The sequence below is a fragment of the Oncorhynchus keta genome, chromosome 31, assembly GCF_023373465.1.
Source record: "Oncorhynchus keta strain PuntledgeMale-10-30-2019 chromosome 31, Oket_V2, whole genome shotgun sequence".
Classification (NCBI taxonomy): Eukaryota; Metazoa; Chordata; class Actinopteri; order Salmoniformes; family Salmonidae; genus Oncorhynchus; species Oncorhynchus keta.
The window spans coordinates 25,546,278-25,562,401 of record NC_068451.1 but is presented as its reverse complement, the minus strand read 5'-3'; the positions used below and the strand labels follow the sequence as shown (position 1 = coordinate 25,562,401).

Below are 16,124 nucleotides of genomic sequence, written 5' to 3'. Positions count from 1 at the left end.
CCTGTTTTTTGGACCTTGGCTGGTGTTGATGCTTGTCCTGCTGGTTTGTGGCTTCTGCCTACATGTGTTGGTCTATCTCCTATTTCCCTTTGACCTTTTCCAACAACTGTTTTGTCCCTGCTAGCTGGTTTTAGGTGACTTGCCTGCTGGTTTAGTTTTTGCTCCTGGTTTCAGAGCTTTTCCTGTTGGTTTAAAGGCCTTTCCTTTCTCTGCTGCTGGCTTCAAAAGTCCTTTTCTCTGCTTGTCTCTCGACTGTTGCACGGTCTCTCATGGCTCTTGTCTTAATTCTCTTCTCATACGTCAGTTATATGAAGATATGAAGAATGTGCTCTCCGAAGGATGGGGGTAGTGTAGCAACCTTGATCCAAACCATAATGACCTCGTCAAAATGTGCCGATCTCTTCGTGTAACAGCTAGGACTTGACAGATGCCATCCTGGCCCCGATTCCCAGGTAACGTTAGCATCCACATCTAGCCCACACCGGGCCAGAGGTTTGTTAAAGATAGGAACTCTGTGGGTTTGTGCTACCTGGGAATGGGGGCAACCCAATTTGCTACAATATGATGAGCAAGCAAATATTGAACAAGCTAAAGTAGCTAGCTAAATCACTCACTTGGCAAAGGCACTTTTTCGTTTCCTGTACCATTCTTCTCTTGGATTGCACGCTTCAATAGCTGACACAAACGTCTAGCCCCAGTTTCAAGGCCCCGACCACCTGGGTTTTTTACTGGCTTCGTTTGCTGCTTCACGGGCGACTTGACCGGTGGTTTTACTGGCGGTTTACGTTTAACTTTCTCTTGTCCTCTGTTAATTACTATAACTGTTCCCTTTGGTTCAATGTTAACTTTCCATTTTCTCTCTCGTTTGACATCTTTCTTTTTGCGGTCGTTTCTAGGCATATCGTTGATTACAAGTTGTGCTCGAGCAAATAAAGTAAAGATAGCTAACGTTACTATATTTGGGTAAACAGTGAGTTGGGAAAGTGGGATATGTTAGCGATCGAAATGATGACGAAGTTTTGTTATTAATTTCAATTTACAAAAAAACAACCATTTCAGTTTTCAAACGATCGTTCGAAACAAAATGGTTTTTTTCTTGCTCCGGGTCACCAGGAGCAAGAAAACTAACAAGCCTGCAACCAACATACAGTCGTGGCCAAAAGTTTTGAGAATGACACAAATATACATTTTCACGAAGTCTGCTGCCTCAGTTTGTATGATGTCAATTTGCATATACTCCAGAATGTTATGAAGAGTGATCAGATGAATTGCAATGAATTGCAAAGTCCCTCTTTGCCATGCAAATGAACTGAGCTAATTTTCATGGCAAAGCTTTAAAAGGAGGGTGGTGCTTGGAATCATTGTTCTTCCTCTGTCAACCATGGTTACCTGCAAGGAAACACGTGCCGTCATCATTGCTTTGCACAAAAAGAGCTTCACAGGCAAGGATGTTGCTCCCGGTAAGATTGCACCTTAATCAACCATTTGATCATGAATAACTTCAAGGAGAGCGGTTCAATTGTTGTGAAGAAGGCTTCAGGACACCCAAGAAAGTCCAGCAACCACCAGGAACGTCTCCTAAAGTTGATTCAGCTGCGGGATCGGGGCATCACCAGTACAGAGCTTGCTCAGGAATGGCAGCAGGCATGTGTGAGTGCATCTGCACGCACAGTGAGGCGAAGACTTTTGGAGGATGGCCTGGTGTCAAGAAGGGCAGCAAAGAAGCCACTTCTCTCCAGGAAAAACATCAGGGACATACTGATATTCTGTAAAAGGTACAGGGATTGGATGCTGAGGACTGGGGTAAAGTCAATTTCTCTGATGAATCCCCTTTCCGATTGTTTGGGGCATCCGGAAAAAAGCTTGTATGGAGAAGACAAGGTGAGCGCTACCATCAGTCCTGTGTCAGACCTTATTCCCATTGAGAACTTCTGGTCAATCCTCAAGAGGCGGGTGTACAAACAAAACCCACAAATTCTGACAAACTCCAAGCATTGATTATGCAAGTGTAGCCGATGTGAAATGGCTAGCTAGTTAGCGGTGGTGCGCACTAGTGGCGTTTCAATCGGTGACGTCACTTGCTCTGAGACCTTGAAGTAGTAGTTCCCCTTGCTCTGCAAGTGCCCCGGCTTTTGTGGAGCGATGGGTAACGATGCTTCGAGGGTGACTGTTGACGTGTGCAGAACCGTCCCTGGTTCGCGCCCAGGTCGGGGCGAGGGGACAGACGTAAAGTCTATACTGTTACACAAGAATGGGCTGCCATCAGTCAGGATGTGGCCCAGAAGTTAATTGACAGCATGTCAGGGCAGATTGCAGAGGTCTTGAAAAAGAAGGGTCAACACTGCAAATATTGACTCTTTCCATCAACTTCATGTAATTGTCAATAAAAGCCTTTGACACTTGTAATTATACTTCAGTATTCCGTAGTAACATCTGACAAAAATATCTAGACACTGAAGCAGCAAACTCTGTGGAAATTAATATTTGTGTCATTCTCAAAACTTTTGGCCACGACTATACACTGTTGGTTTGAGCCTGCTACTTACTGCCAGCAAAGCTTAGGTGTGTGCGTGTACCGGTTGGTCGCGCTTGTTTGCCTATAATAAAAACTACCGTCTGAGTGTCAATGAAGGAGAACGAAACGTCTCCGGAATAAAGTTGGGGTTGTGTGGTGCTTAATTGGTATTTGCGGTTCTTCGTACCAGGTAATTCACACTTTGAGAAGTCATTTAAATGTTATATTTTGGGAGACATTTGTTTTTCTACATGATTTTCACTCCCTTTAACACAGAACAAAAATATAAAACGCAACATGCAACAATTTAAAATAATTTTAGTTACAGTTCATATAAGGAAATAAGTCAATTGAAATAAAATCATTAGGCCCTAATCTATGGATATCACATAACTGTGATATGCATCGGTTGGTCACAGATACCTAAAGAAAAGGCCTGGATCTGAATCCTTTGCATAGAGTTGATCAGGCTGTTGATTTTGGTCTGTGGAATGTTGTCCCACTCCTCTTCGATGGCTGTGCAAAGTTTCTGGATATTGGTGGGAACTGGAACATGTTGTACACGTTGATCCAGAGCATCCCAAACATGCTCAATGGGTGACATGTTTGGTGAGTATGCAGGCAGACCAAGGAAGAACAGGGACATTTTCAGCTTGATGTGATGACTGCGGATGAATGGCACGACATTGAGCCTCAGGATCTCGTCACGGTACCTCTGTGCATTCAAATTGCCATTGATTAAATGCAATTGTTTTCACTGTCTATAGCTTATGCCTGCCAATACCATAACCCCACCACCAAGGGGCACTGTTCACAATGTTGACATCAGTAATCCGCTCACCCACACACTGTCTGCCATCTGCCAGGTACAGTTGAAACCGGGATTCATCCATGAAGAGCACACTTCTCCAGCATGCCAGTGGCTGTCGAAGGTGAGTATTCGCCCACTGAAGTTGGTTACGATGCCGAACTGCAGGACTACGAGCACGCAGAAGAGCTTCCCTGAGACTTTCTGACAGTTTGTGCAGAAATTCTTTGGTTGTGCAAACCCACTTTGATCAGCTGTCCAGGTGGCTGGTTGCAGACCATTCCGCAGGTGAAGAAGCCAGATGTGAAGGTCCTGGGTTGGCGTGGTTTCACGTGGTCTGCGGTTGTGAGGCCGGTTGGACATACTGATTCTCTAAAACCACTATGGAGCCGGCTTATGGTAGAGTAATTAACATTAAAACCTCTGGCAACAGCTCTGGTTGACATTCCTGCAGTCAGCATGCCAATTGCATGCTACCTCAACTTGAGTCATCTGTGGCATTGTGTTGTGTGACAATACTGCACATTTATTGTCCCCAGCATAAGTTGCACCTGTGTAATGCTCATGCTTTTTAATCAGCTTCTTGATATACCACACCTGTGAAGTGGATGGATTATCTTGGCAAAGTAGAAATGCTCACTAACAAGGATATAAATCACTGTATGCACAATTTGAGATAAATACTTTTTTGGAACATTTCTGTGATCTTTTATTTCAGTTTGAAAATGTCCAAATTATAAAAAATAAAATAAATCATAATTTAATATTGTATGTGTATGTATATTACTGGAAATATTGATCACATTCCTTGTGTATGATCATATATTTTGATACATTGAATGTTAATATTGTGAACCTATGTTATACATTTTACCTCCTGTTTTAGCAAGCAATGTCACTGAGTACTAGCCCTATATATAGGACCTTCCACCCCACCTGGGATATGGATGCCTGATTAAGATTTAAGGGTCGAAACGTTGTTGTAAATAAATATCAACTGGGAGCATGAGCAGCAGTGTGCGGCCTTTTCCTATCTGTTTTTCATCAGCTCATGAAAAATGGGACCAACGCTTTACATGTTGCGTTTCTATTTTTGTTTAGTATATAATCGAAAAAGGTTGATTATTCTCAATGCTCGTCAATGCCCTAGGGAAATAACATATTATTAACATTATTGGGACAATGCATCCAACTGAACATTTTTCACGAAACGAGTAAAGTTTATTTTCAGTTAGTATGTAAAAGAGACAGAATATGTCCAACCTACTTCCAGAGTTTGAAAACACTGCTCCGTCTGTAAAGATTAGCATTTTGCCTTCGTATATCACATGCGCCGGAAGCGCATGTTTGTTTCTTCCGGGAATCAACCTGCGCTCGGAAAATAACACGTGCGTAAATTTAATCTGTGAACTGGAATCAAGGATCGAATAAATACAGTATACTTTAACTATTGCAAAGGTGAGTTATGGAGAGTTGTCTTGATTGTTTGTGCCATACACAAGTGAATATACAGGTCATGGTGACGGATTTGCACTGCGTATGTGACACAATTCCAGCTAACTAATTGTTAGCTAACTAGCATTCTTTGCGGCTCATCGCAACCTCATGAGATGAACGTTGGTTTGTCTCTAGAATGCAACTCGTCTGTTTTTAACTGGAGTCAATGTGTCGTTACCTAACGTCAGCTAATTACCGGCACATCACCATACTTGAATATTGGGGGGGATACCATTGATTTATAACGGTAGCATGCGTGGAAATGTGTACTAACGATTAGCAGTTAAACTAAATAGCAGTCAACTAAATAGCTAGATAACTACCAAACATTCGTATGACAATAATGCCGACTTGGCATATGAAAAGGACGTTCGACGTATTATAATAACGTTACATAACACCGTGATGTTAGAGACGATTTCACATTGCTTTTTATTTCTCCACATCAGAGTGCTGGTCAGGTAAGAGGTGATATGTTTTCAGGAACATTTTCAATAAACACTTCAAGTTTAGCTGATTTGTCGTTAATTATAATTTTGTTATTTGCAACATTCTTGGAACAGATTCTGAGCAACATGTTACTGAGAATATAGCAAGCTACCATCTTTCAGAGCTGCCATCAGTGCATAGATAGTGACTACCTTCATTCCATTCTGATCCTATGCCTTAGTGTGTAAATCCAACATGATCATGAGCTATATCTTCTCTCCAGACTACCTGTGTAGGTGTCAGTCATGGGCAGGAAGTTGGATCCCACCACTTATGTGAAGAAGGGGCCGGGGCGGAAGTCCAGGAAGCAGAAAGGAGCAGAGACTGAGCTGGCCAAGTTCTTAACGGATGGTGAGAGGGATGCTATAATAACATACAGCTTCTAAAGAGCTGAAGTCATGCTCAGTATAACTTCACTTGCTGGGAGTACAGTGGCACTAAAGCAAAGATGCATGACTGGGAGGCTCACTAAATAACTATGCTTGTCATTTGCAGAGGATACTGCACCAAAACGACTGTCAAGCAGATCCAGGAAAAGGTCAGTTTGTAATCTTTTGGATGTTATGTTGTCAATCCCTCTTTTAAATCACTGTAATGTGTCACACACTTTTGCTGAAGATGATGATGTTTTGTAGAGCTGGGAAGCGAGCTCAAGTGACCAAAAAGCCCAAGGAAAGCATTGCGAAGGAGGAGCCAAAAAAAGGTAAGTTACTGTTAATTTGTAAGCAGTCCATGTTTATTTTTTTATTTTACCTTTATTTAACTAGGCAAGTCAGTTAAGAACAAAGTCTTATTTTCAATGACGGCCTAGGAACAGTGGGTTAACTGCCTGTTCAGGGGCAGAACGACAGATTTGTACCTTGTCAGCTCGGGGATTTGAACTTGCAACTTTTCGGTTACTAGTCCAACGCTCTAACTACTAGGCTACCCTGCCGGATCCAGAGGCAGACAGCCCCATCCATTCACTGTGTTCTCAATACAATAACCATGAATGTCTATGACGATTTAATGGGTTTGTTTCCCCTGCTCTCAAGGATTCACAGATGAAAATAGTGAATGGCTGAAGCCAGCAAAGAGGAAGCGTGAGGTCGGCCAATCAGATAACGAGGATGACAGTGACAGCCAATGGGAGCAGGAAGAGGACGAGGGACAAGAGGGAGGGGAGAACAATAAAGGGAAAAAACTGCTAATTGAAGGAGATGGTGACGATGATGACCTGGTTGATGACTACGGTGCATTGGAGGACAGCAGTGAAGGAGAGGGAGAAGTAGATGGTGATGGAGAGGAGGTATGTGAAATTATTCACTGAATTTGTGTCCATGTCATGTTCTAAATAGCAAAACAATGTTCGTCCTTCAAAGTTCTTACTGTTCTTTAGCAAGGTGCTGAATCTTTGTCTGTTGAATCATCTGTTCCGTACTCCTCTTTTCATCCCTCGTTCAGCTGCTCCCCATCGAGCGAGCTGCCAGGAAGCAGAAGAAGCTGCAGGAAGCCATGGGCCAGGAGAGTGATGATGACGATGATGAGGATAAGGGGAAGAGTGGAGATGAAGACATGGATGAAAATGACACTGTACAGGCTAATTTAGATGAGATGGACAAATTCATTCTACCTGGAGCAGAGGAAATAGCAAAAGAGGGTGAGTTTAGAGCTTGGATTTGTACCTTTTAAATGTTTAGTTCTGCTTTTTGTTATGCCTGTTTACACATTGCTACATGTTCTTTATCAGTGCCTGTGGACTCCATCTGTACTGAGTTTCTTTCTCTCTCCTGTGATTGCAGGTGTTTTGCTTGTAGACCTGCAGACCATCCACCAGAGAATAAAGGACAACGTGGATGTTCTCTCTCACTTTGCAACCAAGAGAGAGGAGGGGAAAGAGAGAACGGAGTACCTCTCTCTCCTCAAAAAGGATCTTTCCACTTACTACAGCTACAACAATTTCCTCATAGACAAACTGCTGGATATCTTCCCAGTGTCAGAGGTATGTGTCATTGCTTTGTTCTCCCAAATGTCATAGAAACACTAAATGAACAGGAATCTTTGGAAGGTTATGTTTTGTTGTAATGGTTTTGTCATCATGCTAAGCTAAGGCTTCCCTCTTTTTATGTGCTTTTTAGCTGATTGATTTCCTGGAGGCCAATGAAATTCAGCGACCTGTCACCATTCGGACCAATACACTGAAGACAAGGAGGAGGGACTTGGCTCAGGTAAAAAGTCTCTTTCAACTTGGATCAAATAAAGGTGCCCCAAATCCACCCCTACCCCCTAGGCATTTGTTTTTCTCTGAAGGGATTAAGACTAAGGGTCCATTTGGAATTGACCAAAGGATAATTGGATGCTATTAGTAATGCCTGTTCCTCTGCCAGACTGAATGAGTGACATGTATGTTGTTTGTCCCAGGCCCTGATCAACAGAGGGGTGAATCTGGATCCTCTGGGGAAGTGGTCTAAAGTGGGCCTGGTCATCTTTGACTCCTCAGTACCCATCGGTCAGTACCAGCACACTCCAACCTTTTATGTTTGTATGAAATATTAGACTGTTAATTCCCTATTTACTACTGTTATCCTGCTTTCTGTGTGTTATGAGTAAGTATGCATGAATTGATGTGTATACCCTAGCTGTGTTTTCCCGTTCCCAGGTGCGACCCCAGAGTACCTAGCTGGTCACTACATGCTGCAGGGAGCCTCCAGCTTCCTGCCTGTCATGGCTCTCTCTCCCCAGGAGGGGGAGACTGTGCTCGACATGAGCTCAGCTCCCGGGGGGAAGACCACCTATATGGGTGAGGATGTTAAAAATGAGAGTTGAATGACCATGATCACAATACTGTTTACTGCTGTTGGTCTCTACAATTAGCCTAACAATCAAGGGCAGCCTTTCTTGGGTTGCGACATGGGAGTTAGAATAGATAGAAGAAAACAACATCTTTTTGACATTTGGTTGTGCAGCAGCTGTTTTTCTCTTGCTATGTCAGTCAATAACCACGTTTCCATCCAGGTTTTATGCGAGTAAAGTCATAATGTATAAAATTAGATAAATAAATTACTGTAATTGCTGTCATAATTTGTTCAGTCGACATGGTGGGATCTTTTTGTGTCTGTAAAATTAATTATGCGAGAAATGGCGACGGAAACGTGACTCGGGAAACCATGCAATTTATTAGTCTACAGATGAAAAAAGTGGTGAAAGTGCACGGTGATGAGCTTGATGCTCCTCTCCAATAAATATCAAGGCTCTTGTTCTGGTGACATGATGATCGATGCATGACTGCTGTTTGACGAATACAAATATTCTCGCTTTCATCCATAAAAAAACTAATGTAGGCTGAGAGCGCACGTACCAAGACCATCTGCTGTGAAACTAATTGTCGGTAGAGTTGAAAAGATGATGGAAACTTTAGATATTTATTTGGTACGTGAAAAAGTACATTTTGTGTGCACTTCGTCATCACGCAAGTCGGTTTGGTGAAAACAGACCACTGGTGGGAAAATGTGCATATTTAGATTTTAGAATATTTGCATGAAAATCTGTTAACAATTGGATGGAAACCTAGCTACTCACAATTACGTAATTAGCCATGTCAGCAAACACTTTTTAGATTGGTAAGATAGTCTAGCCAGTTATCTAATCATGGCTGAATACTGACCAGGCACACAGGGCATGTGCCCAAGGGCCCTCCCACTGATTTTGTTAGTCACTCTTACTCAGATATCATATTAAAATGGCATAAGTCATGGCAAAGTGTGTAGAATTGCAGGAAATTAACTTTAAGACTAAAATGTTTTTCATGCGAGGTGAGGGCCCCCAAAGGGGGGCATATGTTCATGAGGTTCGGTCCCTGGAAAACACTGAATTTCTCATTTGGGCCCATCCTGAAAAAGATGATGAACCCCTGATCTAGGGGCTTGACAGGCAAGACTTGTCTTTGTATTTGATTAGTTATTTATTGTGTATATGTGTGTGTCCCACAGCCCAGTTGATGAGGAACACAGGAGTGATTGTAGCCAATGATGCCAGTGCTGACAGACTGAAGAGTGTGGTGGGCAACATTCATCGTCTGGGAGTCACCAACTCAATGATCTGTAACTACGACGGGAGGCAGTTCCCCAAGGTAATGAGGGGTTCTTGCTCTACATGCAGTTTATACATGTACTGTATAAACACAATATAAGTATGTATGTTACACCCATTGATGGTATGTTAACCTGTTGGTTACTATATTTGCAGGTAATGGGTGGGTTTGACAGAGTGCTACTTGATGCTCCCTGCTCAGGCACAGGAGTAATCTCCAAAGACCCTGCTGTGAAGACCAGTAAAGTGAGAAAAAAACCTATTATACACTACACGGGCCTTTAGATTTACAGTATGCACTGGCCTTTAATGACAACTTCCTGTTCATGTCTTCCTAATCCTACGTCCTGTCACTCAGGACGAGTCTGACATCCAGCGGTTGGCCCACCTGCAGAAGGAGCTCATCCTGGCGGCCATCGACTCGGTCAATGCTGAGTCTCCCTCTGGAGGCTATCTGGTGTATTGCACATGCTCTATCATGGTGGGATCACAGTGTCACACTGATGACAAATAAACACATTCTACGTTGTGAGGCTTTACTTAAAGTGAATTGCAATGATTTCTTGTATTGTAGCCTTTTTTTTGGTGTATGTACAAAATGTCTGTGATAGTTAAATGAATTTGGAGTAGAATAGTTACCTCATTGACTTCATCACCAGGTGGAGGAGAACGAGTGGGTAGTGGACTACGCTCTCAAGAAAAGAAACGTCAAACTCGTCCAGACTGGACTGGACTTTGGCAAAGAAGGTTTCACCAGGTAAAGGGGTTATACGAACACTACATTTTTCACATTCATCCAGATATACCCCCAAACCCTTTTCTCGTGCAATATGAACAAATATATTTCCTCCATTTAGATTCAAAGAGAGACGATTCCATCCCTCTCTGAAACTCTCACGCCGGTTCTATCCTCATTCCCACAACATGGACGGTTTCTTTGTGGCCAAGCTGAAAAAGTTCTCCAACACTGTCCCAACCACAGCAGTTGAAAAAGGTAAAGTAGATGTCATCTTGGATCGAATAAACCACAATGCTTTGTCCGGTATCATGGAAACATCACTTGTGTTATGTAAAACTAACATCCTGTTATTGTCACTTTCAGACGGAGAAGAGGAAACCAAGCCATCTGAGGCAGTAGAGGTTACAGCTGATTCCTCTGATGAGGACGGACCATCTAAAGCAGGGTCTAAGAACAAGTCCAAGAAGCAGAAGCCAGTCCCTGGCAAGCCAGCTATGTCACAGAAGGCCACCGCCAACGGGAAGCCAGCCAAAAGCATCGGCAAGAAAACAACAAACCCAAGCACCTTGAAAAAGAGTGAGAAACCAACCGGGCAGAAAAAGGCAAAGATCGCTAAGATGGATGGTGGGACTGTGAAAGTGGACGGAGAGCTCAAGAAGTCCAACACAGTCAAAACAGAAGGGGAGACGACCAAAGAATTAAAGGAAGGGAGCAGGTTTGAGAAAAAGGGCGATAAACAGAGGAAATCCCCCATGCAGAGCAAGAAGAGAATGGGGAAGAACAAATTCAATAAGTTGAAGAAGCTGCTGAAAAAAGAAGAGGTTGGACAATGAACATGTATAAGATGTTTATGAAAATGAAGACAAATTATTTTGCAGTTGTCACTTGTCAGAGAGGTCTAATTGTCATGACCGATAAGTAATTTTCACAAGAGTTAGGATAAATATTGCCTCCCTCCGGACTGAAAATCACTGCAGCAGGCCCTCCATCGAGGGCCCTGAGCCCCTGCCCCCTTTGAGTAGTAGATGTTGTCCCTAACCACACAGATACTAGATCAGATATTTTTCATGGCCCTCGTGGATGATTGGTTTTTGGTCAGGAATATGGTAATCTGGTCCTAGATCTGTGGTTGAGGGCAAAGTTCTAACTTCAACTCTTGTTAAACATTTTAACATTTCACATTTTATTCCTTCCTTGCAATGTTATAAGTTTGGTTTAATTACATTGTCTTTTGATCAAATTGATATGTATTGTAAAGACTAATCCTTGAGACAATAAAATGTCTCTGTTTGCCATATACCCCCATCTTGTGTTTTTGTATATTACTGCAGTATTGTTGGCTGTGTATGACATCAAATATGTTATTAGATAGTTTTCATTAACAGTACGTTTAATCAATTACATTAAGTCAGTGCACAGTGCAAATACAATATCATTATGCATTATCGATTGATATTAAAATACCGGTACAGATTTGATTTCGGATCAAACCAAATAACTCGTCCTCACCGGAAGTTGTGTTGTTTACATTTTCCAAGATGGCGGCGGGAATGTATTTGGAACACTATTTGGACAGTGAGTTAATTTTCTATTATTTAAAAGATTTAAAGATACAAATCTGCTAATGTTTTCGATAGTTTAGCTATCAATTTGAATTTATCTGCATATTTAGTCAATGCATTGCAAGAAGGAATGCTTTATTTGGAGAATTGGGCCGCTCGCTAACTTACCTAGCTAAGCCACCCCAACGGTCGTTTCGCCTGCTAGGCAGTAGCCTAGCTAGCTAGAGTATCATCACAAATTGAAGATACATTTGGTTATACCAATAGTTTGTATTAAAGAATATTAATCAGTTAAAGTTAATGATTGTTGATTTCTCATCACAGGCATAGAGAACCTGCCATTTGAACTGCAGAGGAACTTCAATTTGATGAGGGACTTGGATCAACGTACGGAGGGTGAGAAATAACACCAACTACAAATGTTACCGACCAATTCACTACTCTGCAGAGTATGTGTGAACCATGTTTACAATGCATAATAAAGTAGCAGTCATCCCACCCACATACCCACAAGTTGTGCATTTGAATTGCCCATGATGAATGTATGCAAATGAAATCTGTCTAGCCTCCATAACAACCAGATTACCAGGAATAAAGAACATTCATGTCCACGGTTCTCAACAATTTACCATCCAATGATCTGCTAATCTTCCAACATCGGCAGGTCATATAGACCAAAAACTGCACAACAATTCTGTGAGGCGTCTTTACATAGCAGTACTTTATTGGGATTTCTTAGTTCCATTCATACCTGTAAAAGCCCTAGATACACATACTTCATTAAGAAAAAAATGTTATGTGGAAGCAAGTGACACAGTAACACACACCACATAAGGCTGATATTCTCAGACCAGTGGCATCAATAACAATTGCTTATCCAAACTTCTCACCCAACCCATCTGCCTTTCTCACAGATCTAAAGGGGCAGATAGACTCCCTGGCAAAGGATTACACATCCAACGCCAGGACCCTCTCGTCTGAACAGAAGCTTACTATTCTGAGGCAGATCCAGCAGTCGTACAGCAAAAGCAAGGAGTTTGGGGATGACAAAGTGCAACTGGCCATGCAGACTTATGAGATGGTCAGTAGTAGTACTTTGGAGCTCTGTGCTTCCTTTGTATTGGAGCCTTTGTGGGTCAGTCAAATGAATCCTAAAGTGCAGTGGTTGTTCCCTAGGTGGACAAGCACATCCGGAGACTGGACACAGACCTGGCCCGTTTTGAGGCCGACCTGAAGGAGAAGCAGATAGAGAGCACAGACTATGATTCCACCTCCAGTAAGGGAAAGAAAAGTACGTATTTGTAGTGGGTGTGTGTACGTGCAGGTCTATTTCTCTTGAATGTTTGCCTTGTAGCATCTTGGCACACTTCAAAATATCAAATAATTGCGAGCAATGGTAAATCTATTGTCATTTTGGAGTCACTTTTATTGTTAATAAGAATGTTTCTAAACACTACATTAACGTGGATGCTACCATGATTATGGATAGTCCTGAATGAATCGTGACTTAATGGTGAAAGGGTAGCATGTCTTGGCGGTATATTTGTGTGTAACTTTCTCACTAATCATTATTCACAATTCATTCAGGACTATCCATAATCATGGCATCGACCTTAATGTAGATTGTTTGGAAACATGATATTCTTATTTACAATAAAAGTGACTCCAAAATGACAATGCATTTACCATTAATTTCTATTAGGCCCAAATTGATCAGAAACACAACCAAAACAAACAGCAAATGCATCCAACAACTTTGTACAGTCACAAGCTTGGTGGAATGGTTGCGTGCTATATAGGAATATGGGACCAAATAATAAACGTTTTACTACTTTAATACACAAAGTTGAATTTGTCCCACTGCTTTTGGTCCCCTAAAATGGGGGTGACTATGTACAAAAAGTGTTGTAATTTCTAAACAATTCACCCGATATGGACAATTTTCTTTTTTTAAGTCATTTTCCCAATACATTTGGAGCTCACTGTATATTTAATGCTATGTTTTGATATTTCAGGTGAGTCCAGGGGGCTGAAAGAGAAGAAGGTGGCTAAAACTCGGTCTAAAGTGAAGAGCTCCGATGAAGATGGCAGTCCGAAGAGTGCACAGAAGAAAGTCAAACTTCTCCAGCCGTACGTTTGTTATTGTGCACTCTATCACTTCCTTCCTTGAAGACAATCTCCTTCATTTTCCTTAATTGTGTGTGTGTACTCATCCACCATTCTCTCATTGTCAGGGGGGAGTTCACTGCTCCAGCTGCTAACTTTGGGAACGTGCATCCCTCTGATGTGCTGGACATGCCAGTGGACCCCAATGAGCCCACCTACTGCCTGTGTCACCAGGTGTCCTATGGAGAGATGATTGGCTGTGACAACACAGACGTGAGTTTCCCCAGAAACCTCCTCTGAGTTTCCCCCAGTGTGTGCACTGACCTGACCTATATTGTTGTGTTGATCCTGGGTCTTGAAAGCTACAGTGTGTACAGACTTCATCAAACCCCTGTGTTTATTGTTTTTGCAGTGTTCCATCGAGTGGTTCCACTTTGCCTGCGTGGGACTGACGACGAAACCAAGAGGGAAATGGTGAGGGAATCAGCCAACCGACACAGACTAACTGTACATACTACACTCACTGGCCAGTTTTTTATTAGATACACACACCTAGTACAGGGTCAGACCCCCCTTTGGCTCCAGAACAGCCTGAATTCTCCTGTGGCATGGATTCTACAAGTCAGCAATGTTCCACAGGGATGTTTGTCCATGCTGACGCGATGGCATCACGCAGTTGCTGCAGATTGGACAGCAGTACGCAGTTGACACCGGGCTGGGTCCATGGACTTACTCTGCTTATAATAAATCCTGACTCTGCCAACAGCATGACGCAACAGGAAACGGGATTTGTTGGACCAGGCAATGTTTTTCCACTCTTCAATCGTCTAGTGTTGGTGATCGCGTGCCCACTGAAGCCGCTCTTCTTGTTTTTAGCTGATAGGAGTGGAACATAGTGTGGTCGTCTGCTATAATAGCCCATTCGTGACAAGGATCAATAAGTTGTGCATTCCTAGATGCCGTTCTGCACAGCACTGTTGCACTGCGCCGTTATTTGTCTGTTTGCGGGCCCACCTGTCAGCTTGTACGACTCTTGCCCTTCTCCGACCTCATCAACGCTCTGTTTTTGCTCACAGGACTGCTGCTGACTGGAGGTTTTTTGTTTGTCACACCGTTCTCGGTAAACTGAAGACACTGTCGTCTGTGAAAAGCTCAGGAGGGCAGCCGTTTCTGAGATATTGGATCCGGCGCGCCTAGCAATGACAATCATACCACACTCAAAATCGCTTAGGTCACTCGTTTTGCCAATTTTAACATTCGATCGAACAGTAACTGAATGCCTGTCTGCCTGTTTTATATAGCAAGCCACGGCCATGTGACTCACTGTCTGTAGGAGCGATCCATTTTTATGAACAGGGTGGTGTACCTAATAAACTGGCTGGTGAGTATGTATCTTTCACAAAGCTGAAATAGTGATGGGATTTTAAGGTTTACAACTGAATATTTCCTTTTATTCTAACTGCAGGTATTGTCCACGCTGCTCTCAAGACAGAAAGAGAAAGTAAGCCCCTAAGGTAGAGGAACCAACCGGTTGTAGAGTCAGGATACTACATTAGTAGTGAAGAGAAAGTAACATGACAGTTTCTGTCCCCAGGATCGTATTACATTGTTTATCGGTCTTCTAGCATAGAGCAATTGGTGCTTTCTTTTTTTGTTTACTTGATTTAATGTAGTGTGAAGGAGATATGTGGTTACAGATGTATTTAAATATGTTTCAAAGGTTATGAGAGTTGATAGTTATGAGAGTTGATAGTTATGAGAGTTGCTTAGTGTTTTATTTTTTTCTTTGTTTCTATTTTTTTGTAACTGAACAATAAACACTAAAATGTGACAGTTCGTGTCCATAATATTATAGTGTGTGTTTGACTACATGTGATTGACTGGAGTGAAGTGGATTGACGTATTGTAATGGATGCAGTTGTTGGACCATCGAGAACTATTGTGCTTTCAAGTTTGTTACAGAATTTTCGATTATATTGTGTGTGCTCTAAAAAATGCATTTTATCCTGACAGCGTGAGTGAGGAAAGGTTCATTTAAGACATTAGCACTTTTATCTGTTTGGTAGTTAATTGATTGAACTACATTTTACTTTTTACATTTTAAATGTGATGGAACTTGTTTAGAGAGAATACATTTCATAAGGGAAATATCAATGCTGTAGCTGACACCTGGGTACATGTGAGGAAATTGTATTTTCAGTTTGAATACAGCTACTACCTCAAAACAGTCTTGTCCTCTATCATGTAGATTGGTTCTGAGCAGCATAGCTACAATTGCATGAGGTTATCCGATTTACTGTACTTGATATTGCAATATTTGAGTTTGCAGTAATAAAGTAT

General features: G+C 42.1%; 2 protein-coding genes across 4 annotated transcripts; both read left to right on the top strand.

Moving 5' to 3' along the window:
* The first annotated feature begins 212 nt into the window (after window positions 1–212).
* nop2 (NOP2 nucleolar protein homolog (yeast)) lies at window positions 213–11,415 on the top strand. Of its 2 annotated transcripts, none has more exons than XM_052489166.1 (16): window positions 213–452; window positions 5,533–5,660; window positions 5,805–5,847; window positions 5,945–6,012; window positions 6,344–6,597; window positions 6,753–6,948; window positions 7,091–7,290; window positions 7,427–7,516; window positions 7,710–7,797; window positions 7,948–8,088; window positions 9,278–9,417; window positions 9,534–9,623; window positions 9,736–9,858; window positions 10,037–10,134; window positions 10,235–10,371; window positions 10,480–11,415. In XM_052489166.1, exons 2-16 carry the CDS (start codon window positions 5,555–5,557, stop codon window positions 10,947–10,949), a joined length of 2,244 nt encoding a protein of 747 aa, XP_052345126.1. In that variant the 5' UTR covers window positions 213–452; window positions 5,533–5,554; the 3' UTR covers window positions 10,950–11,415. The 2 variants fall into 2 exon arrangements, with proteins under 2 accessions (XP_052345126.1, XP_052345125.1); XM_052489165.1 differs by lacking the exon at window positions 213–452 and adding an exon at window positions 4,572–4,781.
* Window positions 11,416–11,595: 180 nt separating this feature from the next.
* LOC118367904 (inhibitor of growth protein 4-like) lies at window positions 11,596–15,615 on the top strand. Of its 2 annotated transcripts, XM_052489241.1 has the most exons (9): window positions 11,596–11,691; window positions 12,003–12,074; window positions 12,593–12,759; window positions 12,855–12,969; window positions 13,694–13,808; window positions 13,913–14,057; window positions 14,197–14,258; window positions 15,086–15,165; window positions 15,250–15,615. In XM_052489241.1, the coding sequence occupies exons 1-9, from the start codon at window positions 11,655–11,657 to the stop codon at window positions 15,300–15,302; spliced, it is 846 nt and encodes a 281-aa protein (XP_052345201.1). In that variant the 5' UTR covers window positions 11,596–11,654; the 3' UTR covers window positions 15,303–15,615. The 2 variants fall into 2 exon arrangements, with proteins under 2 accessions (XP_052345201.1, XP_035607527.1); XM_035751634.2 differs by lacking the exon at window positions 15,086–15,165.
* Window positions 15,616–16,124: the final 509 nt, after the last annotated feature.

Excerpts from the sequence above, each read along its gene's own strand:
- nop2 (XM_052489166.1), top strand. The coding sequence starts at position 5,555 with ATGGGCAGGAAGTTGGATCCCACCACTTATGTGAAGAAGGGGCCGGGG. Across the intron at positions 6,949-7,090 it reads AGAGGAAATAGCAAAAGAGG|GTGTTTTGCTTGTAGACCTG; the intron begins GTGAGTTTAGAG and ends CTGTGATTGCAG. Across the intron at positions 9,418-9,533 it reads ACGGGAGGCAGTTCCCCAAG|GTAATGGGTGGGTTTGACAG; the intron begins GTAATGAGGGGT and ends CTATATTTGCAG.
- LOC118367904 (XM_052489241.1), top strand. The coding sequence starts at position 11,655 with ATGGCGGCGGGAATGTATTTGGAACACTATTTGGACA. Across the intron at positions 13,809-13,912 it reads AAAGTCAAACTTCTCCAGCC|GGGGGAGTTCACTGCTCCAG; the intron begins GTACGTTTGTTA and ends TCTCATTGTCAG. Across the intron at positions 14,058-14,196 it reads TTGGCTGTGACAACACAGAC|TGTTCCATCGAGTGGTTCCA; the intron begins GTGAGTTTCCCC and ends TTGTTTTTGCAG.